Consider the following 27,126-nt stretch of genomic DNA (forward strand, 5'->3'; position numbering starts at 1 on the left):
TAACACATCTGTAAAAAACTGGTGACTAGTGGGTGCAGAGATTGCCCTCTATAAAATATACACTCCCTTCTTTCAGGCGCCAGTTTGAGGGACCATCTAATATGTCCAACTCCCCTGATTTAGGCCTCATTCAGACGGCTGTAATGCAGCCACGTTTTAGTGGCAGTATTATGGACATAAATCCCGGCCCGATGTCGGAACTAATGCCCCGAACTAACAGCACCATTAGTCCCTATAATGCTGTTATTGCGGGTCTAATGACCAAAACTCAGGATAGTGTCGTAGTTGGCGAGGGTGTGAAAATTGTGTTCATTTTACAAGGCTTTCCAAAGCATGTTATTAAATAAATGCAAAATATTACTCCTCCAGAAGGAAGAAAACTGTCTCTAGTGCCACCTTATAGGAGTTGTTGCTCCTCATCCATACAGAGCAGTCTACAGATGGATGTCTTTGGTTTGGCTATTGACCCAAGTCATTTTAGCAAGGAGAATCTGTACCTTCCAAGAACTAAATAAAAAAATATTACCTAGAAACGAGTTTCCAAGGTAATTCAGCAAATGTGTAATAATAGAAAAAACGTAATTTAAAATTGGTGCAAAAATAGTAATGCAAAGTTACCCAACTTGTTATGTAAAAATGTGGCCAGAAGTGTAACTCGGCAGCTTTTGTACAGTCGTAATGCGGCGCCCATAGAAGTCTTTGAGGCTTTTTGTATCTGATTTTATACGTACAAACTATCTTGCCATGTTCCGCCTGTGACATTTTTCGGAGATTAATCCATAGAAGACTTGTGTTAATAGAGAATATCTTAAAAATATGCTGCTGTACAGCACTGCTTAGAGCGCCTTTTACTATGCTTTATTGTTTTCCGTTATTTTAGTACATTTTGACAATGCTGTGAAATCCATTGAATAAACTTTTTTTTTTTTTTTTTTTTTTCCTTCTGACAACAAGCGTGTAGATGTGCTAATTCAATTTTACCTCTGGGCATCATTCGCACAACCGTATTCGTTTTGCGGACCACAAACGTGGATCTAGAGGCTTCCGTGTGCTATCTGTTTTTTTTTTTCTTGCGGACCCTTACTAGAATTGATGAGAGGGACCGAAATTACGGACAATTATAGGACCTGTTCAAAATATGAGGAACGGACACACGGATATGCAAAAAAAATAGAATGTGTGCATGGCCCCGTAGAAATAAATGGTTCAGTAAACTATCCACAAAAAGAACCGGATAGGACACTGAATAAAAAGGTTGTGTGCATGAGCCCTTAGGCCTCATGTTGTACTGATCCATGTACTGTTGTTCCAATAGCTTGCTATAGGCTGATACTGTACCTCTGTGCCTTACATTTTATGCAAAGGAATATGGAGGATTTTCACAACCATTTCTGGTGCCAGGGTCACATTGTGAGATTGTTTCACTCACAAGGGGCTTTTCCCAAATGAGGCATTTATGACATATCTGCAGTATATGTGGGGGGTTCCACTTCTGGGACTCCCAAGTATTGGGAGGCTGTACTCCAGAGAAGAGCAGAAAAGGTTGGTCATACATACATACATACATACATACATACATACATACATACATACATACATACATACATGCGTATGACTGACCCTTCCTGTTCTGTAGAGATCACTTCTCTGCAGTTATCTCCTTATCACAGGCAGGATTGCAATGACCGGTAACATGTATGTATATGTGTTCAGGATCCATCATTAATAATAGGCAATGGACAGAGCTCCTATCTCTTTCTGCACAATGACCTCTGCACGGGTCACAGCATGCCTAGAAGACTCTCCCATAGAAGTCCATGAACATCTCAAGTCTACAGGTTCCCCATGGTCCATGTGGCAGCTGTAAACCAAATCTCTGAATGCTGTTAACGGAACAGAGCAGCTGTTCATTCAAGATATCCACCCCCAAAATCATGTACAGAAAATAGAATTTAAAAAAACATACAATTTGACTACAAATAAAGAATGTTTCACTATTTTGGTTTTAATTATTAAAAAAAAAAAGGTAATACGTTTCCTTTAAGGCTATGTTTACACCTGCGTCCGTGTGTTCTGTTGGTCTGCTCCATCAGAGGAGCAGAACAATGGAATAAAGGAAGCAACGGTTCCGTTGCACAATGGACACCGGGTCTGTCGGGGTGTCTGTAATTTTACCGGAAACAGCGCAGCAGGCTGCGCTATTGTCTGCGGTAATCTTGGCCAGATCTGCGACAGAGGCCCCTAACCGCTTCCAACATAGGTGTGAACAAGCCCTAACTCTGTGCAGCAAATGTATAAATAGAACTTTTGAGTTTATATGCATCATGTGGGACCCGGGGTTTCCTTGAAAGCTCTTTGTAAAGGTAGGAAGCCTTGATCCCTATGTGTAATGCACCGATGACTGTCACATGAATAATAGACCAATTGGTTACCGTAAGAACTCAGGACGAGTAATTTTATGGTCTGCAATTGTGGTCCGGTCCCATTAAAATAAAAGCACATAGCCTGTGTGCACAGTCCGTGATTGCGGACGGTCTGCGGATGACACTCCGCCACCATCTGTGCCATAATCCTGGACCGTGCACAAGGCTACGACCGTGTGCATGAGGCCTTCGGGTGCGGTCCCATGTGGCATATGTGCCTTGTATTTCTGCAGCGTAATAAATAATTAAAGAAGCATAATTTCACTGTTAAATCCTGTGTCGCTCCAGCCCATATTTTGACCTTTCCGGACAACCCCTTCAATGGATTGGACATTGACTAAAAGGGTAGCTAAGCATAGTTGGCACGTACACCGAGAGCTGCATCAAAAGCATCTCACCCAGCCAACCTGATCCCTACTCTGCTGCGGAGGAGCAAGAACTCCAAAGCAGCTGTCAACAATTAGGTGTTTGGTTTGGCTGATATTCCTAGTCATGTTTCGGGGCTCCTTTTATAAGTTAGACGCTGACTTCACGTGGTAGCTACCTATAGGTGGCACAAGAGAGACCGTTTTTGTTTTGTTTGTTTTTTTCTTCTGGAAGAAAGATACATTACTCATACAGAAATAGATTACTATGGAAAAGTCGGTGATCTAAACAGTGGATAGCATAACTTCATAAATGACAAAGCTCTGATGATAAAATCAAAACATTGTAGTAAAAACCTGCCCTTGCTAAAGCAAAGATGAAAGAACGAAGATAAGAATTGTGTTGCTCTTTATTTACATGGGTAAAAATGAAGTAGGAACATTATGCAGATAAGGAATAGCTACGCAGGTAACGACTTATGATCTAATAATCTCACAGAGAAAATTGTAGGTATAATCTGTTCAACTAAAAGGAAGGAAAGACCCAGCTCAATGGAAAAGGCAGCTATGCTGAGATAAGGGGAAAAGACGAAGAGGACGACCAGCAACGAGTTGGATGAATACATACAGAGATCATGAACACACCAGTGAAAAGCCTGATGACTATTAAAAGATCTTTCTAAAAAAAAAAAGTCTCCCACATTTTGAAAAAGTCTTGATTGCTCTTAAAGGGGTTTTTCCAGTCCAAGGATATTGATGGCCTATCCTCAGGATAGGTCATCAATATCTCATCGGCTGGGGTCCAACTCCTGTCACCCTTCCGATCAGCTATTTTGAAGGGGCTGCAGCTCTCGTACGGGCGCTTCTTCCCCTTAATTTCCTTTACTGCTCACACTGAATTACCAACACACTTGTAGCGGTGGTTCATGGTATTACATTGCAGTGAATGGCAGACGTCTGTAATACTGTGAACTTCCACTACAAGTGTGTCGGCGATTCACAGTGTGGAAGCAGTAAAGGAAATTAAGGGAAAAGTGCTCGTACGAGAGCTGCAGCCCCTTAAAAACAGCTGATTGGAGGGGGTGCCAGGAGTCAGACCCTGCCCGATGAGATATTGATGACCTATCCCCAGGATAGGCCATCAATTTCTTCGGATTGAAAAACCCCTTTAAAAATACTACTCATTCGTTAATACTTCCCATACATTTTAGTAAGGGGGTTCATAGTTTTTCTCAAGAATATTGCCCAATAATTTCAAAAAATATATAAACTTTTTCTTTATTGCTTCTGTTATATACATAGTAGATAATGGAGCTCTGTTGTGGTTGGTATTATTATTTTTCAACAGTGTCTCCTACTGTCTAATATTGCTCTGGTTCCTTTCCTACATCTAGTCTAGCTTCAGTATGGGATGGGATGTTGACGGTTATCAGTCTATAGTAGAAAAGGCTGGTAGCAATAATGTACTCCTTTTTTTTTAGGAAGATAATGGAAATAAAGATGGTGGCAGAGGTTTATGAACTCGGGGAGACAGTGGCTGTATTTAGGCTAACTAAATATGGAACTTGACTGATTCAGCTCTTGGGAAGTACTGTTTTCCCTTGGGTAGATCCAGCTGGTGTAGAGCATTGTCTATAAGACTCCCTACACCAGCTGGTGAATGAGAACCAGTACCTTCCAAGAGCTGCATCTAAGGCATCTCACCCAGCCAACTAGTACCTTATTCTGTACTGATGAGGAGCTAATACTCTGAAATAGTGGTGTCTACAGATGCCCCTGGGTTAACTGATGTCCCTAGTCATGAGGTCTCTTTAATGGGTTGGACATTGATGTACAGGGTAGCTACCTATAGGTGGCGCTAGAAAGATTGTTGGCTTTGTCTGTCATCCAGAAAGTATGTTTCCAGTGGCGGTAGCTTCACACCACTCATTCCTGCCGATGTTTGTTTGGCATTGATCACTGCTTGCCCATGATGTGCTTCCAGTTTGGAGCCCAGTTTTTTACTATGGATCTTCAGCAGGAATAGTCAGCTGGTTCTTCATTTTTGGAAAAGCCTTGCTTATTTGCACTGATTTAAGTAAATAAAAGTTTAGCAAGTATAGTTTTAGGAATCACTCCTTTTACCTCCTGCCAAATGGACTTGACTTGCGAGATATGGCATATGACCTGTTGGTTAGTCTTTTATCGTTTCCATTGGGTTAGACATTTATTGAGCTGTTCAGAGATGACATATTGTCAGGGACCCTTGAAACAAAAGGGACTGTCCAATGTGCCTCTAGGGAAAACATTTTTGGGGTTGATGGATAACAAACTAATATTACATGTATTCAAGAATCTTCTCAATAATGGAGATAAGCCTACATTTTAGTTTTGTTAATCAATGGAAGTCATGTAATATTGAGGGTAGTTATCATGTTTATTTGATTTATTATAAAAAGAAACTGCACTAAATAACTTACCTAAAGTTAAGTATATTTAAGTTACCCAAAATAGTATAAAGTATTCTGTGCTTCACGTTTGAAGCTGAAAAGTACAAACAAAGTTGCAATACTGAATTCGCTGATTTTCTTCTGCAGATGGCGCTCTTTGACAGCAATTGGACAACGGGTTCCAGGGTCTCGATTCATTGCCTTTAAAGTACCACTGAAAGGGGTAAGAACATGTGACTGAAGAGTGCTAGTAGTTTGTGTAATTATGTTAATTGTGAGGTAGAATTAAAAAGTAACGGAAAAAACTGGGAGCAGTTCCCTCGTGGTTGGAGAAATCCCAGGTGCCTCTGCGCCTCATATGCTGGTGCTTAGTGTGCCTCCAATGCCAATCTCCTGCCCGATCTGAAATTGGGCATGGAGAGATGCGGGTGCACTAGCATTTTCTCCACAACCACTGTCAGATTTCTGTTGGTTCGTTTTATATTGTTGGCCACTAGAAAAAGTCAATGGGGCCCATAGCAGCTAATCAATTCGCTGCTTTCATTCTACAAAGGGCCTCTGAAAAATAAGGGCTGGCATATGATTAATTGCTATTGGCAATTCCTCCACACTTTCTCCTTTTTTTGGGGTACTTATAATGTATTGGATAAACAAAAATAAAAAAAACAGCAATTTTGCCATTGATCTTTGGGATTTATTTTTACGCCATTCACCGTGCATGATAAATAATAAGTTAACTTTATTTTGCGGGTCATTGCGATTACGCTGACACCAATTTTATAGTTTTTTTTTTTTTTTTTAAATGTCTTACTACTTTCTTTCTTTCACTTATTAGTGTGAGGCACGAGGTGTGATGAATTTAATACCTCCATGTGCCTCACATTAATAGTAATTAACCCCATCATGTTCCTCACCCATTAATAGTAATTAACATGGGGGGGTTAATTACTATTCATGTGAGGTACAAAATTCATCACACCACGTGCGTCACATCAGAAAATGGAAGAGCTTTTTTTTTTATTGGCAAAGTATCGTTTTGGTATCGAGAATCGCAATGCTACACAAAGTATCGGTATCGAAGTCAAAATTCTGGTATCGTGACAACCCTACTAGCAAGCGTTAACCCCTTCCGTGTTTACAGACGAGGTTTCTTTTTTGTGTTTAAAAACACCTGCAGCTTTCTAAAGTCCTAAACATACTATAACAGTAGTGTGAAAGGAGCCTAACAGGAAAATATATGTCCGCAGCATTACGGCCTTAAAAATAAAGAAAGAAAGAAAAAAAGTGCAGTGGAAAAAGCACCTGTATGCTGTGTATTAATCTGACCCTCTGCACATTTGGAAAAGCTGAATATATATGCTGGGATGGGGGGGGGCAGTTATAGCTTATGTGATGCATATGGTACGTATGGTGCCTTTTTAATATATAATTTGTTCAGTTAGTGCACTTTCGGCATGTGGGGAGTAGTTCATACATGTCGCATGTCTTCCTTACAGGTCACTAATCAGCGTGTAACACAGAACCAGAAGTTTACCCCTAAAGATTTGGTTACCGCAATCCGCTCCCAAAATGAAGAGCTGGGATTGATCATAGACTTAACTAACACTGAACGTTACTACACCACTAAGGTAAGAGAAGTTATTTCCGTATCAATGGAACACAATTTCAGGAACTGTTCTGTGATAATGTATGTTCGCTTTTTCGTAAAAGGATTTGCCGAAAAGCATTCTGTATGTGAAACTGCACACGGCAGGACTCAAAATTCCAGATGATGCCACTATTCACCAATTCAAGAGGGTTGTATGGAAATTTTTGGCTGCTAATTCAGACAATGGTAAGATTTTTTATTTTTTTAGACCATTTGCATCTTTTGGATAAGCATGAACTGGAAGAAGCATGTTCTGGTTCACAGTGATGTCTTGGTCATTTGCAAAATAATTCATCTCTAGCTGCAGCAGTATATCGTGATACGTCAATGACCGTCCTAATGAAGTGTAGTTGTCACTATTGCTTCAGAATCTGGTCCATCAGGGGGTTAATTTGCAGCGCGCTTCGCAGAGATGTCATCTGACCTGTGGCTGTAACGGATGCGCTGCCCCTGGAGCTGTAGTGTATTGTGTGCGCGATAAGGTAGAGGGCCGGTAAGAACAGACTGAATTGTGCAAGGAGAAGACTCGGTAAAGTGAGACTCCAGTAAAAACCAGTTTCCCAGTGGAATTATTTATTAGGGAGCTCTAATGAAGTGCCTGTATAAGCCTGTAGCACGATCACCTAGTTTCCCTGAGAAGTACTGATATTGTATACTGTTATTACGCCACCAGCATGTCCACCCTCTGCGTTTTGTAGTGGAGGCCGTTGCTGGTCTCCAGCATGGAAGAGGGGATAAGGGGGTGGACGAAAGTGTATCTAGATGAATAAATGATTAGTTATCAGGAAACAATTGTGTACTGTACTGATGCATTTAAAGGAAAACTGTTCTGATAAAGTCTTTACAGAAGCATACCGGAACACGGACTATTTTACACGGATAAACGATGGGCTGAATGAGCGCTTATACGAACGCTCTGACCCAATGATTGCCCAGTGATCAAACAAGCAAACGCTCTTTTATTGACTGATCGCATCTTTTACGCGGCCGAAAGAATTCGAGTTTGTCGACGACCTGCTTACCCGTGTACGTGGAGAGATGTGCTGCCACCAAGATGCATAATGTATGGGGATGAACAATCATATTAACGATCGTTATTCCACACACTCAACATCAGCAAATGAGCGCCGATCAATATGCTATAACCCTTGGGCCTCATGCACACGTCTCCTGCCATTGATCAGGCCATAAATTACAGACCCCAGCGTCCGTATTTGTGTCTGTAATGTCCCCCGATTTGCTTCTGCTACCATTCCGTATGTCTGAATATTATGGCCGTGTTGTTTCCCTGTGTAATCCGCATTTCGCGGTTCGCACCCATAGGAAGGTAACGTGATCGTGTTTTGTAGCAACGTATACCGCAAAAATGTAGACCGCACACAGCTGGCTTCCATGTGCTGTCTTTTTTTTTTTTGTGGACCCGTAGACTTTAAATGCGGCACGAGTCCGCAAAAACGGATAGGGATAGGACCTGTTCTATAACTTTCTGACGGGAACAACGGATCCGCAAACACTGATGTGTACATGGCCCCATACAAATGAATGGGTCAGTGTGCGATCCACAAATAATGCAGATCACACACTGAAGAAAAACACGGTCATGTGCACGAGCCCTAAGAAGTGATGAGAGGTTTGTCTTTTTTTTATTTTTTTTTATTGGGTGCCAAAATATCACCTGCAAGACTTTGGGAGCTTCTGGTTACTTAATATAAATCAGGACGTCTATAATCCATTCCGAATGTTCCTCAGAGGGTAACAACAAGGAATATTAATGGCTAGCTTCTGCCCTGTTCTGTTTATCAGAATCACCTCTAAATCACTTTTTTTTTTCCTTTCTTTTTTTTACACTCCCCCCATAGATCGACTCATTGGTGTTCACTGCACAACTGGAATAAACAGGACAGGTTATCTGATATGCAGGTAAGGTAAATGCGCTGGTCTTGGCAGATGTGTTTAGCTTTCTAGTTTACTCTTGTACTTCATATCTCAATACTATTTCCCCCTTGTCACAACTAGGTACCTAATTGATGTTGATGGATGGAGACCATTACATGCGTTATCTGGTAAGTCTACAGATGTGTGTGTGTGTGTGTGTGTGTGTGTGTGTGTGTGTGTATATGTGTATATATATATATATATATATATATATATATATATATACAGTGAAGGAAATAAGTATTTGATCCCTTGCTGATTTTGTAAGTTTGCCCACTGTGAAAGTCATGAACAGTCTAGAATTTTTAGGCTAGGTTAATTTTACCAGTGAGAGATAGATTATATTAAAAAAAAAAACTGAAAATCACAGTCAAAATTATATATATTTATTTGCATTGTGCACAGAGAAATAAGTATTTGATCCCCTACCAACCATTAAGAGTTCAGCCTCCTCCAGACCAGTTACACGCTCCAAATCAACTTGGTGCCTGCATTATAGACAGCTGTCTTACATGGTCACCTGTATAAAAGACTCCTGTCCACAGACTCAATTAATCAGTCTGACTCTAACCTCTACAACATGGGCAAGACCAAAGAGCTTTCTAAGGATGTCAGGGACAAGATCATAGACCTGCACAAGGCTGGAATGGGCTACAAAACCATAAGTAAGACGCTGGGTGAGAAGGAGACAACTGTTGGTGCAATAGTAAGAAAATGGAAGACATACAAAATGACTGTCAAGCGACATCGATCTGGGGCTCCATGCAAAATCTCACCTCATGGGGTATCCTTGATCCTGAGGAAGGTGAGAGCTCAGCCGAAAACTACACGGGGGGAACTTGTTAATGATCTCAAGGCAGCTGGGACCACAGTCACTAAGAAAACCATTGGTAACACATTACGCCGTAATGGATTAAAATCCTGCAGTGCCCGCAAGGTCCCCCTGCTCAAGAAGGCACATGTACAGACCCGTCTGAAGTTTGCAAATGAACATCTGGATGATTCTGAGAGTGATTGGGAGAAGGTGCTGTGGTCAGATGAGACTAAAATTGAGCTCTTTGGCATTAACTCAACTCGCCGTGTTTGGAGGAAGAGAAATGCTGCCTATGACCCAAAGAACACCGTCCCCACTGTCAAGCATGGAGGTGGAAACATTATGTTTTGGGGGTGTTTCTCTGCTTAGGGCACAGGACTACTTCACCGCATCAATGGGAGAATGGATGGAGCCATGTACCGTCAAATCCTGAGTGACAACCTCCTTCCCTCCACCAGGACATTAAAAATGGCTCGTGGCTGGGTCTTCCAGCACGACAATGACCCGAAACATACAGCCAAGGCAACAAAGGAGTGGCTCAAAAAGAAGCACATTAAGGTCATGGAGTGGCCTAGCCAGTCTCCAGACCTTAATCCCATCGAAAACTTATGGAGGGAGCTGAAGATCTGAGTTGCCAAGCGACAGCCTTTGAAATCTTAATGATTTACAGATGATCTGCAAAGAGGAGTGGGCCAAAATTCCATCTAACATGTGTGCAAACCTCATCATCAACTACAAAAAATGTCTGACTGCTGTGCTTGCCAACAAGGGTTTTGCCACCAAGTATTAAGTCTTGTTTGCCAAAGGGATCAAATACTTATTTCTCTGTGCACAATGCAAATAAATATATATAATTTTGACTATGTGATTTTCTTTTTTTTTTTTTATATATATATTCTATCTCTCACTGGTAAAATTAACCTAGCCTAAAAATTCTAGACTGTTCATGTCTTTGACAGTGGGCAAACTTACAAAATCAGCAAGGGATCAAATACTTATTTCCTTCACTGTATATTTAAATATAATATATATATTTTTTTACTTTTTTCTTTTTTAATACCAATAAAATCACTTAATTTGTTTCTAATTTCTTTTAAAGCATTTTCCCAGGCTCGAGGCCACCCAATCGAAGGAACAGTCTACATTGAGGATATTGTCAAAGGGCCTCCTCGAAGGTATCAAACAAGACTGTGTTTGTTTCCCTGCTCTTTCTTGAGACACTCCGTCACAGGTTGGAGCCATATTCTCATGGTGCAGTATCCTAGCTCCTAGTGCTGGTACGGCAATAACATCACAGGATCTTTTGGTTCTGTAAATACAAAAAGGCACATGTTATAAGACTCCTTATGTGAGTTTTGTAAGGTATTTATGTATCAAAAGACCAACACCATACGCAAGTCTTGTGAGGGGTCAGGGTTTTACACATCTGGCAAAGGGAGCTACAGCTGATTTAAACCTGGAGTACAAACTTGTATATATGTAGATTCGAATTCAGAATAAATTGACAACTGGGCATTACCATTCCTCTTCTTAAGCGGGTGTATCCCTTCAGTCTGGCACGGTCCGCACTGATTTAAACAGTATCTAGTGACGCCACTTTCACAAGGGGAATGGTAACACCAGTCTACAATCGGTATATTCACAGGAGGAATAACAGAGGAACGGCACAACGCATAGTTCTATGAAAAGATGCTACAGAATGATTTCATGGGGAATACGATTATTTACTAAAACTGACATGTCAGGATAACCGACCAATCCTCTTCAAGGGGTGTTCACATCTCAGACATTTGTAGCCTATCCACAGGATATGTCATAAATGTCTGATAGGTGAAAGCATTTTCGACTGTCTCCGAAAACTCCAGAGAAGTGAAGGAGAGAGCTGCGGACATGGCTGGGCACAGCTCTTAATTCATTCTCCTCCTTAATGTGGAGAAGAGACCCATAGCTAGCCGACATTTATTGGGATATACTCTGAGTTTGGAATAACCATTTAATGGCTCCTGACTACGCTATTCCATACAGTTGTAAAAAATAAAAATAAATTAAGGCCCAATTCACATCACGTTTTTGCCCTGCGTTTACACCAGGAAAGCTCCCGACATACACGCTAAACTTGTTCATAGAGCTTCAATAGCCTGACGGAGGCCATTTGAGTGTGCTTTTGGTCCCCATCGGGCTGGTAACATCAGGATACCTCATTTTTTTTACATTTTTGTTTTTTTAAATCACATGAATGACGTTTGCCCCTGTATGGCATACGACACACGGCTCTGTTAACCTTATATACATTATAAGCTTTTCAATAGCTTTTGATGACTAATGCCATAATAGCCTATGGGTGATGGAAGCCACACGTCAGTAGCTTTTCCAGAAAGGTGATGTAAATGGGGCCTAATGTATACCAGCCCAGCAGAGGCTAAAAGGACACCCCTTTGACCTTTTTTGGGTGAATGGGGGCCTATAGATTTGGCATGTGTCAGGAGCTTTAACATGCGACATTGTATTCTATAGTTTTATTGCAGTATTTTTAACGGTTTTGAATAATATTTTATACCTTATTGTTTCTATTAGTAATGTTGGTATAGACCTGCCGCCAACCATTGACGAAACAAGAGCCATGGATAATGGATCAGATGATCTTCCCCGGTGAGTGTCTACAACCACTGCTAGAAACCACAGTCTGGATTACAGGCCGCAGTATGCATGCCAATGACAAGGAAGAATTTTAACATTTTAGTATTACAGTATATAAAAATTTCAAGGAATAATTTTTCTAACCAATTTGTAGATCTAAGGTTACTTTAACACTACATTTATAGACATACAGTTGGCTAATGTTTACTCAACCATGTTTACTCAACCATGTGTAAAAAATAACTTCTGCATCTTTATGCTATTCAGTTCCATACCTTTGCCATTAAAGGGAATGTGTCGCTAGAAATTTTATTTTTCTACTTAAACAATTATTATTTGAGTGATTACACATTTGTTTAATTTTTTTAATTTTTTTTACAAGTCAGGAAATATTATAAATTAGATTCTAATTTATAACATTTCCATGTGCTGGGCACTAGAGGGAGCAGTTCCCAAAATTGCAGCATGGTCACTGGTAAAGCAACCTCATTGCTTTATGCTGCAAATTTGGGGTAGACACACTCGCTCTAGTGTCCTCACACAATCCCCCCTCCCTTATTCTGGCTAGTGGCAGGAGAAGGAGGGGTTTGAATCATCAAACCTCCTACACTGTGTGCCGCCATTTTTTGAGCGACTGCACAGTGTAGGAGGATTAGATACAGTGCTCAGCAGACAGTATAACACAAACATACAGAAACATAACTTTCCTGCCGTCTCCGCTCCTATTCCTTGCGCCTTCGCTTCCTTGAACATATGGCCGGAAGCCGCTGACGAAAGTCGTCATCTTACTGTCCGGCCGCAGCTTCCGGTCCACATGAAAATGGCGCCGGATTTCGCACTGCCACAGACGCCTTCCCACACAGACGGTGTGCGCTGCAGTGAATGGAACAACTCCCGATCGCATTCTCTATGGGGTTGTATGTGCCATATTCCATCTCTGTATGTGTTGTTAATCGACACATACAGAGATGAAAATAAAATGGCAGCCCCCATAGAGAAGTAAAAGTAAGAACAAAGTAAAAAGTAGAACACAAAAACACAAATGAATAAAATGTATCTTAATATCCTACTAAAAGCAATATTATTAAAAAAAAATTTCATGACACCTTCCCTTTAACTTTTTTTTACAAAAAACTATCAAATGTATGCCAACATCGTTGTTTTTTGTTTTTTCTTTCTTCAATGCATCCTTGTATTGTATTGTACATATACATAGTATTGTGAAAGAAGCCTTCATCTGCCAAATATTGTATAGAATTAACATTATAACGTTTAAGGGACCCCTTTACGTAAGAGCATCTACAAAGCTGGCCATACACACGGTCGTTCGGATGACAGCAATTTCTCCCAACTCCACCATAACTACATGTTTATTTCAATGGATATAGGGGGATCCTCTTATCTTCTGCAGAAACAAAGAATTGGGCATGTCGAAATCCAACGTGCCGATCCCTACTTCAACCAACATCTGGCATCGTGGTACAGATGGAAGGCCCCCCCCCTCCATACACATAAGATAATCAGCCAGCTTTTTATCTAACATGATCTATAGGAAATACATAAACCGGGTACAATTTAGTGCGGCCGTTAACATGTTTTCATGAGGCACATTTATTTACATATAGCATACACCTAAAAGTCAGCTCCCCGAGCGATCATGTATTTATTAAAGAACATCTCATAGATGCTATTACTTAAAGGGGGTCTGTCCTATTAATAATTCTTTAAAATGGTCTATCCAAAACAGACACATTTGAGATGATAAACTTCTTCAATTTCAAATAAAGGTTTTATGGTATTAATAAAAATATTCAGATATATGGAGTGCTTGCATATAAATTTTAATGTGATGATATTTGCAGGAATCGAGGGCAACGAGAAAACGCAATCAAGTCGTTGCTTGAGCTGATACCAGGGAATGAATATGTAGACTTTGATGCTCGTGATCAAAGGCCATTGCCACTTATGAGAGGTCGGTCAGATGAATATCAAGAGGACAGCAGAGAGTTTTTCAACCCTAGACCTGAATTTAGAGGCGGTAGACTACCACCCGGGGATATGGAGGATGATCTTGACTTGCCATTTGAACATCGAGACTTACCTTTTAATATGCCAGAGCATCCGAATGTCCCTGAAAGGTTCAGAAGGCCCGGTGATTTTAATCTAGAAAACAGGCGAGGCTTTTCCGGTTTTGAACCAAGACCTCTTATGGATGTTCGAGAGAATTATGGTCCTAGAGATATGCAAAGGCCACGTGGAATGCCACATGAACAGATGGGTTATGATGATAGAATGAGAGGACGACAGAGCCCAATGGGAGGCTTTCATGAATTTCAAGCTGATCATGTACCCTCCTACCCACCTGGAGAAATGAACAATGCTGAATATGATGACATCGAAGCTGAAGGTGGAATGCGTCCTTTAAATACTGATTTCGAATTTAGAGAGAGAATGCGTCGCCAGCAGTTTCAAAGCATGGAAAACGAAAATCAAAGGTTTGACCCTAGAGAGAGAGAAATGATGAATGATTCCTTTAAAGGTCCTTTTAATGAGAGGATGCACCCTAGAAATGCCAGAACACTAGAAGGCCCTATAAATGATCGAACGAATATCAGGAGTACACAGCTTCTAGGTGAGCTTATGAATGAAATTCTACACCAAAAGGATAGACGAGACATGGATGGCCCTATAAATGAAAGAATACACCCGAGAAATGCTAATTTAATGGAAGGATCTGTAAATGAAAGATTTCAAAAAAGAGATGCCCAGGGCATTATAAATTTAATGGATGAAATGATGAACCTAAAGGAAGCAAGACCCTCTAATGTACCAATGACCGAAAGAATACAGTCCAGGAATGCACAGTTAATGGACGGCCCAATGAATAATAGGATGTATTCTAGGGATGCACGACAAATAGAGGCTTCTACTAATAATGAAAGGATGCAGCCAAGAGTTGCACGCCTTATGGACCTTCCTATGAATGAAAGGTTGAACCCTAGGGATGGACAGGCTATGGATAATTCAATGAATGATCGAATACCCCCAAGGGATTTTAGAGCCATAAATCGTCCCATGAATGAAAGGATGAACCCTGCAGATACAAGATCTATGGAGGTCCCCCTCAATGTAAGAATGCATCCAAGGATTGACCGAGCAATGGAGGGTACCATGAATGATCAAATGCACCCAAGACCAGGTGCCATGAATGATCAAATGCACCCTAGACCAGGTGCCATGAATGATCAAATTCACCCTAGACCAGGTGCCATGAATGATCAAATTCACCCTAGACCAGGTGCCATGAATGATCAAATTCACCCAAGACCAGGTGCCATGAATGAACGTATGCCCTTGAGAGATGCACGAGGCATGGAGGGGCTCATGAATGAGCGAATGTACCAGAGAGACGCACGCGGCATGCAGGGGCCTATGAATGAACAAATGCACCAAAGAGATGCTCGAACTATGGAGGCGCCTATGAATGAAAGGATGTACCCGCATAATGCTGAATTTCCAAGTCAAAGAGACTTCATGAATGAAACAAGGTAACTGGTGTTTAATTTTTTTTTTTCTCAATTATTCATTATCATACATTTCTACTATAATGTTTCTGTTTGCCAGCACTAAACGCTATCTGCAGATTTCTTTTAGGTTAATTGTATTAATAATTAGTTCATTGTTTTCACTACTTTGCTGCTTTTGGAATGTATGAGTGTGAACTCCTACCATTAACAGGGTTTATACGGTGACAAAGAAAGGGTAGACCAGTCCGGCTTCCCCGTGCCACACATCGTGATTGCTTGGGGATGGGGGGTTGTTCCTCCAATTTTGCTTACGGTGTCATTTATGCCCCTGTAAGGGTGCCCTTACCTATATTCCTTCTCACTAGTATGTGTCTGAAAGTTACTGTATGTACTAAATAATGAATGCTACAACTCCTACATTAGACCGGTTTATGTCCTTGGTGTTTGTGGATCTCTCTGAGGTCTATGAAATTTTGATAGTGACCCACAAAAATGAGTAAACAAATTCCGTAGATGTCACCGGCACCATTTCGGGCTGTATTCTCTTGCGTTGTTGCCTCTCGATTTCTCTTTCTCACATCTATCTGCTTCTGTGTGATGGTCAGTTTGTGTGCATAAATATAAATGCATGAATAATTTACTTATATACTTATACTTAAAGGGTAACTAAACTTTTGAAAAACCTTCGACTTATCATAGTGACATATCAAAAGTTTTGGTTTGTGGGGGTCCGTTCACTGTGACCCCCACCGATAGCTAAAACAAAGCAGAAGAGCGGTGTGCCGCTTTGTTTCTGATCGGCTTGCCTCTTTGACTTTCAATTGAGACCATACACCGCTGGCTCGACTTTTCAAGGAAAGCCTATCAGAAATGAAGTGGCACGTTGCTCACCTAAGTGCTTCTGCTGCTTTCTTTTAGCGATTGGTGAGTGTCTCAATACTCCAACCCTTACCGATCAAAACTAAAGACGTGTCACTAAGTTTAGTTAGCCTTTAATTGGCTTGTTTTCCCTCCCCCACCTTGTAAAGGCCATAACTTTTTTTTCTTTTTCTGTCATTTTCCTTCAATTTAGCGGTGTGGGGGCTTTTGTTTTGCAAGGCAAACGGTAGGTTTTATTTTTACTTTTTTTGGGTACATAGGATTTCTTTTTTTTTTTTTTTTTTTTTTTACACTTTTTTTTTTTTATAGATTTTATTTTGTGGTGAGACGAGGTGACCAAAAAATAGCAATTCTGACATTTTAGAATTTTATCTATTTTTACAGCGGTCACCATGCGGGTTAAATAACGTTATATTCTATTATTTTGAATTATGATGGATACATTTAATAAATGTATATTACATATATATTCTTAAACTTTAATTAAACGTCTTTTTTTTTTTTTTTTTTTTTTTAAACATTTTTAGTCCCACTAGGGGAATTAAACATGCAATGATCGTTTGTACAATACACTGCAATACTTTTATGTTTTGCAGTGTATTGTACATTTAGCACTCTCCCTGCATCGCGAGGTGGCTGATGGGATAAAAGAGGAGGCCCCCCCCCCCCCCCCCTCTGTCTATTGGCTTAGATGTCGAGGCATCTAAGTTCTCTCCAATCCCACCTGTTAGAACAGGGTGTCAGCTGTAATATATAGCTGACACTCGCTGCGTATGGAGTGGGCTCTGCTCCTAAGCTCGCTTTATACTTCCCTCCTCCCATCAAATGTCAGAATGGGTTTAATGGGGTTGTCCAAACTGGACGATCCCTTCTAAAAATATATATATATATATATATATACTTCGACATTCATTTTATGACCATGGGTCTGGCTGCTGAAATCCCCCCGTCATCAGCTGATCTCATAACGGAAACCTGCAGACGGCCACATATTCATGTAGTATTACACTTAAATTAGTGGCTGATCATTTAATACGTGGTTGCGCCAAGTCTGCCAGAGAAGGGGCTGTTTATTCTAATGGCCATTTATTCTGCTCCGGCTACTAGAGGAGAGTACTGTGTATTATCATGTCCATATTCTTTATAAATTACTGTATAGTTCTGCTTTACACTCTTTGTATAAGTTGAACGGTTCTTTTCAGATCTTTTTAAACTGAGTTGTTTTTTTTGTTTTTTTTCCTCCCTTCTAAGACCTTTTGAAGGAAGAAAGATGAATCCTTCTGAAGACTCACTTAGAGGAGCCAACAGATTCGCTCCATATCCCTCCCTTATGAAATCCGTCCAACCTGCAGAGATCGCAAGAGGCCCGCCAAGACATGACAACCGAGATCCCCGTGAGATGTTCCCTCCATCCCAGGATGCCACCCGCTTCCCACTAAGAAACCGATTTAACTGAAACGTTCAATCTAATCGTTTTCTATCACTGAAATGTCAGTAGTTGTAAAAATTTCTTGTTCTTTTATTTGTAAAATGTTCCAATGTCCTAGACCTAGTATTACACATGATCTTATTTTTTAGCGATCCTTTCCAATCTGGTATATTTTTTATTATTGTCATGATGTCAGATAATTAGGGGTGTACTATAACTAAAAGAAAAAATATAGATTCAAGGATTGTCTTCTAATATTCTCAATTTAAAGGGGTCGTCTCAATAGAGACCAGCCCTTCCATATAGAAGTTGCCATGGCGATCTGCCGGTCGGCGCAGGTCTGGCTTTTGTCATCCTCAACAAACAGCTGATTTGGCCACTGCAGGGGAAATGTAGTATTACATGGTGGCCATTCAGAAGAATGACTGTCCATGTAATGCATGCTTGGCTTGAGTTTGAGTTCTCCTTTCTGGCTTATAGGGGGGACCCTCCTCTATGACATCCATATGTCCTAATAAGGCATATGTACAGGGGTTGCCTTCATGACTAGGATGCTACAATCCTAAATAAATGTTATTGTTTGCCCGTTACTCCTTTCTTGGCACACAATGCAGGAGGCCTTTTCCCCTGTAAGCCGGATGCTGCCCGTCAATGAATGGAGTACACTGAGATACAGTTCATGGCGTCTGTTTCCATAGTATTTAAGAGAGTTAAAATACATTTTGAAGCAGTTGATGTTTGTAATGCCAGCAGAACTTTTGCAACATATTATGATCTATTATATGTACGTTTTATTTCCCTTTATAAACTTAGATGTGTTTCTTTTGATATGATGGAGACTGTGCTGCAGGATGTGCTGAATTCAATGCACTTTTCACTGTAGTGTATGTTATCAGTTATTAAACTGTGCGGTTGTGTTGTGTTTCCTATGCGCTGAGTGGGTTGTTTGGTTGTTGTATTTTTGTGTATATTCTGTTTGATTTTATTAAAGGGGTTGTGGACCCTGCCGCTTGCTAGAACAAAGTGCAAGCCGCCCCAGGAAAGCACTTTACCATTTCATCTACTGGCATCTGCACTTGGCTTTTTGTGGGTGGCTGCATGAATGAGCGTTAACTATAATGATCATACATGATCCCGCCCGGAAAAAAGCAAGAGCAAAGCAGATTCAAAACGAAGTGGTACAGCGATTGTCTAGAATACAAAAGTCTGCAGGATACAGAGTAATATATAATACTACAATGATTTTAATGTTATGTCTAAAAGTACATAATATCTACATATAGATATAGATATTGATTTTATTTCTGTTGGCCATTCACATAAATGAGATTAAAGAGGTTCTGTCACCAGATTTTGCAACCCCTATCTGCTATTGCAGCAGATCGGCGCTGCAATGTAGATTACAGTAACGTTTTTATTTTTAAAAAACGAGCATTTTTGGCCAAGTTATGACCATTTTTTTATTTATGCAAATGAGGCTTGCAAAAGTCCAAGTGGGCGTGTATTATGTGCGTACATCGGGGCGTTTTTACTACTTTTACTAGCTGGGCGTTGTGTATAGAAGTATCATCCACTTCTCTTCAGAACGCCTAGCTTCTGGCAGATCATGCTGTGACGTCAATTCCCCAGGTCCTGCATCGTGTCAGACGAGCGAGGACACATCGGCACCAGAGGCTACAGTTGATTCTGCAGCAGCATCGGCGTTTGCAGGTAAGTTGATGTAGCTACTTACCTGCAAACGCTGATGTTGCTGCAGAATCATCTGTAGCCTCTGGTGCCGATGTGGCCGTCACGATGCAGGACCTGGGGCAGGAAGTGAGTGACGTCACAGCGTGATCTCTCGAGAGCATGCTGTGTGTCTGCATTGCCAGAAGCTGGGCGTTCTGAGGAGAAGTGGATGATACTTCTCGTCAGAACGCCCAGCTAGTAAAAGTAGTAAAAACGCCCCGATGTACGCACATAATACACGCCCAGTTGGACTTTTGCAAGCCTCATTTGCATAAATACAAAAATGGTCATAACTTGGCCAAAAATGCTAGTTTTTAAAAAAAATAACAACGTTACTGTAATCTACATTGCAGCGCCGATCTGCTGCAATAGGAGATAGGGGCTGCAAAATCTGGTGACAGAGCCTCTTTAAGTAAATACACTGACCCAAATCCTAAACATCACTACTCTACACCCATCATCCTTATCTACCCAGAGACCAGACCGCCCTAAAAGTGCTGATCCTGACTGTTAGGGCTCGTCCACAAGTAACGAATTCCTGGAGAAAATAGGCACCGCAAGTTCATTTCTGTTTGGAAATTTTAGGAAGTGTGTGTGTGTGTGTGTGTGTGTGTGTGTGTGTGTGTATGAGATTTGGTAAATCTCACGCACTTTGCTGCTACTGTATTCTGCTGCGTATTTTCCGTCCGCAATTCCGCTACGTGTGGACAAGCTCTTGGAGCTAATTGATTGTTCATTTGGGTGACACAGCATGAGACTAAATTAAAGGCTGTAGAAAAATTCTTAAAGTAAAAGCAATATAAAATGCTTGACTATAAAGGAGCAAGGGTGTCTCAACACGACATGGGACTTTCTGAGCCACTCCTGCAATTGTCTGAGTGATGCTTCTTGTAATAGCGATGAGGGTAAACTGGCGGACTGTGGTATAGATTTGGGACGCTAGGTGACCGGACCAGGAGAGCAGGGGAAGAAGCAGGAAGAAACTGACCTGAAGCATGCGGAGCAGGAGGGGATGGACCTGAAGAAGGAGACCTGGGGAATTGGGAAGAAGCAGGAGAATGAACAGGAGGAAGAAGAGGAATGGTTTGTGAAACGCAGGGATGGGAGATTAACCCCCTTACTGATTAATCGGAAATTGTTTTAGGCAAGAGGAAGATGACATTTCAGCTTTACCTGAACAACAGAGGCAGCTGATAATTAATAGCAGCAGCCTCCCCCCTGCAATATGTTCCATCTGCTCAGGCTGATAAAAGAACTAAGTGCTGCTGCAATGACCGGGATCAGTGTAAACTTGATCCTGGCTGTTTAACCCCCTCAGATGCTGACGGTGGCGCCTAAATGTTTTTTTACGGAGGGAGTGGGCTCCCTATTTAAGCCCATTGGTGCCCCCACTGCGAGCGGATGTTTATGGGTTGCCATGGCAGCCGGGGCCTAACAATGGCCCCCAGGTCTGGCATGTACCGTCAGGGCAGTACAGCTGGTACTGCAGTCGGGCCTGGCCACAATGCTGAAAAAAATGGGCCATGCTTAGTACCTGTATACATTTCTATCTGGGCCCCAGCGTTCGTTATTTGGAATTTTAACGCCCTACCCTGAGGGGACAGTAGGGGAAGCTGCTGCATGAGAAGCAGCTCCGTGTGGAGAGAGCCTGCCCACCCAGTGGTGGATTAAGTAGGCCATAGGCCCTGGGCTGTTACCCAAACTTGGGCACCCCTTCCACCGCCCTGCCATAACTATTGTTAACACTACTTTTTTGTGCAAGCATTAACAAATGGGTGTTCCAATTCCCCTTGTCACAGGGCTCTGTCCCTACATACTGACAGTATCACACTGTGTAGGGACACATCCTCCTTGAAAAGGCGCTGGCCGAGGGCTGTCGCTCAGACTTATCCTCTGACGGCCATGGACATCTGTCTTCTCAGTGACTTTTCCCTCCAGGGAGACGCCGGCACTCACTTTCGGGTCCTGGGACTGTTTCCCGCAGGGCGTGTGCACGGCCTTAAAGGGCCGGTATGTGTCCAGCTGTCATCACTCAATAATTAGCCCAGAATGCTGCTGGAATATAAAAAGGGCTCTGTCCACTTGATCCTTGCCTGAGCGGTGTTGTCTACCTTAAAGGGAATGTGTTGCCAGAAAAACATTTTGTTTTTTTTTAATTAAACATTTAGTGTGTAGGTGATTAAACATTGTTCAAATTTTTTTTATTTTTTTCACGAGTCAGGAAATATTATAAATTAATTCTAATTTATATTTCCCATTGCTGGTCACTAGATGGAGCTATTCCCAAAATTGCAGCATTGCAAAATTGGGTAAAAAGCCCTCGCTCTAGTGAGCTCTCAGCATCCCCCCCCCTCCTTTATCCTGGCTAGTGCTGGGATAAACGAGGGGTTTGAACGGTCTAACCTCCTACACTGTGTGTCGCCATTTTTTGAGCTAACACACAGTGTAGTAGGTTTACATACAGTAGTAAACGTACACAAACACGAACATACATTGAAATCTCTTACCTGCTCCTGCCGCCGCGGCTCCCTCCGGCCCGTCCGCTCCGTCTGCTGCCGCTGGTCCAAGTGCACAAGTCCGGAAGCCGCGACCGGAAGTAGTAATATTACTGTCCGGCCGCAACTTCCGGTCCACAGGAAAATGGCGCCGGACGGCGCCAATTTCAAGTTGGACTGTGGGAGCGGCGCATGCGCAGTTCCCACACAGACGGCGTACACAGAAGTGGATGGGACGGGACCCGTTCGCAGTCTCTATGGGACTGTGGCTGCCGTATTCCATGTCTGTATGTGTCGTTAATCGACACATACAGAAATGGAACAAAAAATGGCAGCCCCCATAGAGAAGAAAAAGTGTAAAAATAAGAAAAAGTTAAACACAAACACACAAATAAATATAAACGTTTTTAATAAAGCACTAACATCTTTAACATATTAAAAAAAAAATTGTGATGACACTGTTCCTTTAAGTTTGTCGTGCAAATTGTCTCCCAGTGTTTTCCAGTTCCCAGTGTTACCCGTTGTGACACTCCTGACAAGGGGAATTGTCTATCAGTCCTGGACTGCACAAAGACTTTTTGTGAAATACAAGGATGGGAGAGGTGACAGATTCTCTATAAATCTGGTGACTCACAGGTGACTATTTCTCAGATTCTAGTAGATTTTTTTTTTCCTCTTCTCTTTTCTATCCGGTCCAGATACATTTCTGCAGAATTTGCCACTCAGATGTCTTCCGCGCCTCACTATTCCAACATTTCCACACCTATAAACGAAAATAAAATTATTATAGTGCCACACAGTGTGCCCCTAACTATAATAGCACCAAACACTGCGTACCTGAATATAATAATACCATGCGCTGTAAAGTAAAGCACAACATACACAGAGCCCCTGTAGATATCACATACCCCTATAGCTAGCACCGCACACATCCTCCCTTAGAGAGCATTACACACAGCACCCTATAGAAAGCGCCACACAGCCACCCTGTAGAGACCACCATACAGCCCTCCCCCTCTTGTAAATAGCGCCACATACGTACCCCTGCGGATAGCGCCACATAGCCCTCCCCTTGTTTATAGTGCTACACAGCACTCCCCTTTGTACATAGGGCCACGCAGCGCTCCCCCTTGGTATATGGGACAACACAGTGCTCCTCGCCTTTGTATATAGGGCCACACAGCACACTCTTCTCTTTGTATATAGGGCCACACAGCGCTTCCCCTTGTATATAGAGCCACACAGCGCTTCCTCCCTCATATTTAGGGCCACATAGCGCTTCCACCTTGTGTATATAGGGCCACATAGCGCTCTCCCCTTGTATATAGTGCACACAGTGCTCCCCCTTTGTATATAGGGCCACACAGCGCTCTCCCCTTGTATATAGGGCCACACAGTGCTACTCTCCCCCTTGTATATAAGGCCACACAGCACTTCCCCCTCCTTATAGATAGGGCCACACGGCACTCCACCCCCTTGTATATAGTGTCACGGAGCACTCCCCCCCCCCTTGCATATAGGGCCACTCAGTGCTACCCCCCCCTTGTATATAGTCACAGACAACTTCCCCCATTGTATATAGGGCCACACAGCGCTGCCCCCCATAAAAATAAATATATATTTTACTTACCTTGCCCCGTTCCGTTCATGCGCATACTGATGGCGGGACGCATGCACAGACCGACGTGATGAAGTACGTCATCATGCCGGCCTGCGCAGGGAGTCTTCCCAGTGCCTTATAAGTTGCAGGCCTAACGTGGCCTGCAGCCTATAATATTCATTTGTACCTGAGTCCTGAGGACTCCGATACAAGTGCTAGTGACGCCACCGGGCATGAGGGGGTTCAGGCAACCGCCCGAACCGCCCTAATGATGATCCGCCACTGTGCCCACCAGACACAGCCGACACGACCCTGCAACCCTGGTGAGGGCCCCATCCTCCTTCACATCCCCCTGACCCCTCGTGTATAAAATAAAGTGTTTTTTTTTTTAGTCTACCTCACGTTTTTTTGCTGCGATTTTCATAATCGCTGCAAAAGTGGCGCAGGTTTGCTGCAAAATTGCCGCAAAACCGCCTTATTTGTGCCGTGATTACAAAAATGACATTAAAACAATAATAGCACAAAACAGTGCTTTTAGGCTATATTCCCACAGTGCAGTAAAATCATGTTTTTGCGGCGATTTTGGAAAAATCGTGGCCCAAAATTGGCTTTGACTTCACTGTGTGAATAGACCCTAAAGGCCCTTTTACATTGGCCATCAGGGAGATGTGCTGCCGACAATGATAATATTTAACTTTTTTAAACCGATACGATCAGCAGGTGAATGAGCGTTTCCGCGTTCATTTGCTGATCGCTGCCGTGTTTACACAGGACAATGATCGGCAACGAGCGTTCTATGAACTAATTATCTGCCCGATAATCGCCCACTGTAAAACCCCCTTAAAGCCACTTCAGACGTGGTGGATTTGTCTCCTAATTTCGGTGCAGACTGCGTACTGAAAATCCACTACAAATTAAAATACAATTTATGTAAATGGGGTTTTCAAAACCCCATTCACATGCAGCAGAAAATAAATCTGCATGGGCTTTAGGGCATTCTGCTGATTGTTAAATCAGCAGCATGCATATTATGTTGCAGAATTGCCACGCATTTCACCCTTTACAGTGCAAAGGGTTAATTTGCTGCAAAATCTGTAAAGGTAAATTCACACGTAGCATAAACACTACAGGTTTTCCGCAATGGATTTCATTGCGGAAAATCTGCAGCGTAATACAGTAGCAGCAGAATGGATGAGATTTGAACAAATCTAATCCACGCGCTGCGTAAAAAATGAGCCAGAAAACCATTGGCAAATTGACTTGCGGAGCGTTTTTTTAATCCACAGCATGTCCATTTATGTTGCAGAATCGCTGCTTTTTGTTTGGGTTTTCTCTATTGAATTCAATGGAGAGGAAAAACCTGCAATAAATAGCACATGTTGCTATTTTTGCAGGGGAAAAGCTGCGATTCTGGCACAAAAAAAAAAAAGCTTATACTTACCCAGAACTCTGTGCTTCTGCGTCCAGCCCGGCCTCCAGGGATGACGTTTCATCCCATTTGACTGTTGCAGGACGTCAGAGAGACGTGTGGCATGGAAAGTATAGGCTTTTTTTAATTTATTTTTTTATATATATTAACTTGCCTTAGTGCTCCTTACATCCTCACAGGTGCTTCACCTTCTCTTAAAGATGCTCTGTCACCACATTATAAGTGGTCTATATTGTACAGGATGTGATCGGCGCTGTAATGTAGATTACACCAGTGTTTTTTATTTAGAAAAATTATCATTTTTGACGGAGTTATGACCTATTTTAGCTTTATGCTAATGAGTTTCTTAATGAACAGCTGGGCGTGTTTTACTTTTTACCAACTGGGCGTTGTGGAGAGAAGTGTATGACGCTGACCAATCAGCGTCATACACTTCTCTCTATTCATTTACACAGCACAGCCACATACACACACATTAACGTTACTCAAGTGTCCTGACAATAAATAGAGATCACCTCCAGCCAGGACGTGATGTCTATTCAGAATCCTGACACTTCGGAAATGTTTGTGTGAGATTTACAGCAATGCAAAGGTAATCTTGCGAGATTACGTTGTAAACTGTCATTTAAAACAAGATTACGCTTGCCTTCCTGTAAATCTCACACAAACGTTTCCGAAGTGTCCTGGCTGGATCTCTATTTATTGTCAGGACACTTGAGTAATGTTAGGGTATGTTCACACGGCCTATTTACGGACGTAAATCGGGCGTTTTTGCCCCGAATTACGCTCCGAAAATAGCGCCTCAATAGCGCTGACAAACATCTGCCCATTGAAAGCAATGGGCAGACGTTTGTCTGTTCACACGAGGCGTATATTTACGCGCCGCTGTCAAATGACGGCGCGCATATAGACGCCCGCGTCAAAGAAGTGACCTGTCACTTCTTTGGCCGTAATTGGAGCCGCTATTCATTGACTCCAATGAATAGCAGCGCTAATTACGGCCGTAATTGACGCGGCGTTCAAGCGCCTGCACATGCCGGTACGGCTGAAATTACGGGGATGTTTTCAGGCTGAAACATCCCCGTAATTTCAGCCGTTACGGACCCCCGCCGTGTGAACATACCCTTAATGTGTGTGTATGTGGCTGTGCTGTGTAAATGAATGGAGAGAAGTGTATGACGCTGATTGGTCAGCGATTGGTCAGCGTCATACACTCCTCTGTACAACGCCCACTTGGTCATATAGTAAAACACACCCAGTTGTTCATTAAGAAACTCATTAGCATAAAGCTAATATAGGTCATAACTCCGTCAAAAATGATAGTTTTTCTATTTAAAAAACACTGCTGCAATCTACATTACAGCGCCGATCACATCATGTACAATATAGACCGCTTATAATGTGGTGACAGAGCCTCTTTAAATCGCCCCTCACATCGTGTTATCGCCCTACGTTTATCTTGTACGTCGGAAAAGCTCCCAACGTACACGATAAATGTGTTCATAGGGCTCCATTATGTCCTTTTGGTCTACGTCGGGTTGGTATACTTCGGTATACCTTTTTTTTTATTTTTCTTGAAGGATGGAAGAGTAGTAGACTCTGCTATTCCATCCTGAGAGATCCCGCAAAAAAAAAAAAGTATGCCGCTCCTGACAACACTATATGGACAGTAATGTCAGGAGATTCCCAATGTCGGAGTCCCCAGGCAGAGCATCACAAGCACTCTGCCCATGGACTTTGGAACAGGTAAAGCTCCTGACATCTCTGTTCATTTATGGACAGTGACTT

The 27,126-nt window shown here is 42.1% G+C and overlaps 1 protein-coding gene across 2 annotated transcripts in view; it reads left to right on the forward strand.

The window, feature by feature from the left end:
- LOC142664197 (uncharacterized) overlaps nt 1-19,015 on the forward strand; it is a 32,287-nt gene extending 13,272 nt beyond the window's left edge. Inside the window, exons 2-11 of one of the 2 annotated variants that reach the window (XM_075843240.1) lie at nt 5,365-5,440; nt 6,714-6,845; nt 6,928-7,051; nt 8,725-8,785; nt 8,882-8,928; nt 10,714-10,789; nt 12,189-12,263; nt 14,114-15,799; nt 16,851-16,883; nt 17,909-19,015. In XM_075843240.1, the coding sequence (XP_075699355.1) occupies nt 5,365-5,440; nt 6,714-6,845; nt 6,928-7,051; nt 8,725-8,785; nt 8,882-8,928; nt 10,714-10,789; nt 12,189-12,263; nt 14,114-15,799; nt 16,851-16,883; nt 17,909-18,113 (2,515 nt within the window). In that variant the 3' untranslated portion in view covers nt 18,114-19,015. The remainder of the gene's footprint in view (nt 1-5,364; nt 5,441-6,713; nt 6,846-6,927; nt 7,052-8,724; nt 8,786-8,881; nt 8,929-10,713; nt 10,790-12,188; nt 12,264-14,113; nt 15,800-16,850; nt 16,884-17,908) is intronic. The other variant, XM_075843241.1, reaches the window with a different exon arrangement.
- The last annotated feature ends 8,111 nt before the right edge of the window (nt 19,016-27,126 follow it).

The sequence above is a fragment of the Rhinoderma darwinii genome, chromosome 11, assembly GCF_050947455.1.
Source record: "Rhinoderma darwinii isolate aRhiDar2 chromosome 11, aRhiDar2.hap1, whole genome shotgun sequence".
Classification (NCBI taxonomy): Eukaryota; Metazoa; Chordata; class Amphibia; order Anura; family Rhinodermatidae; genus Rhinoderma; species Rhinoderma darwinii.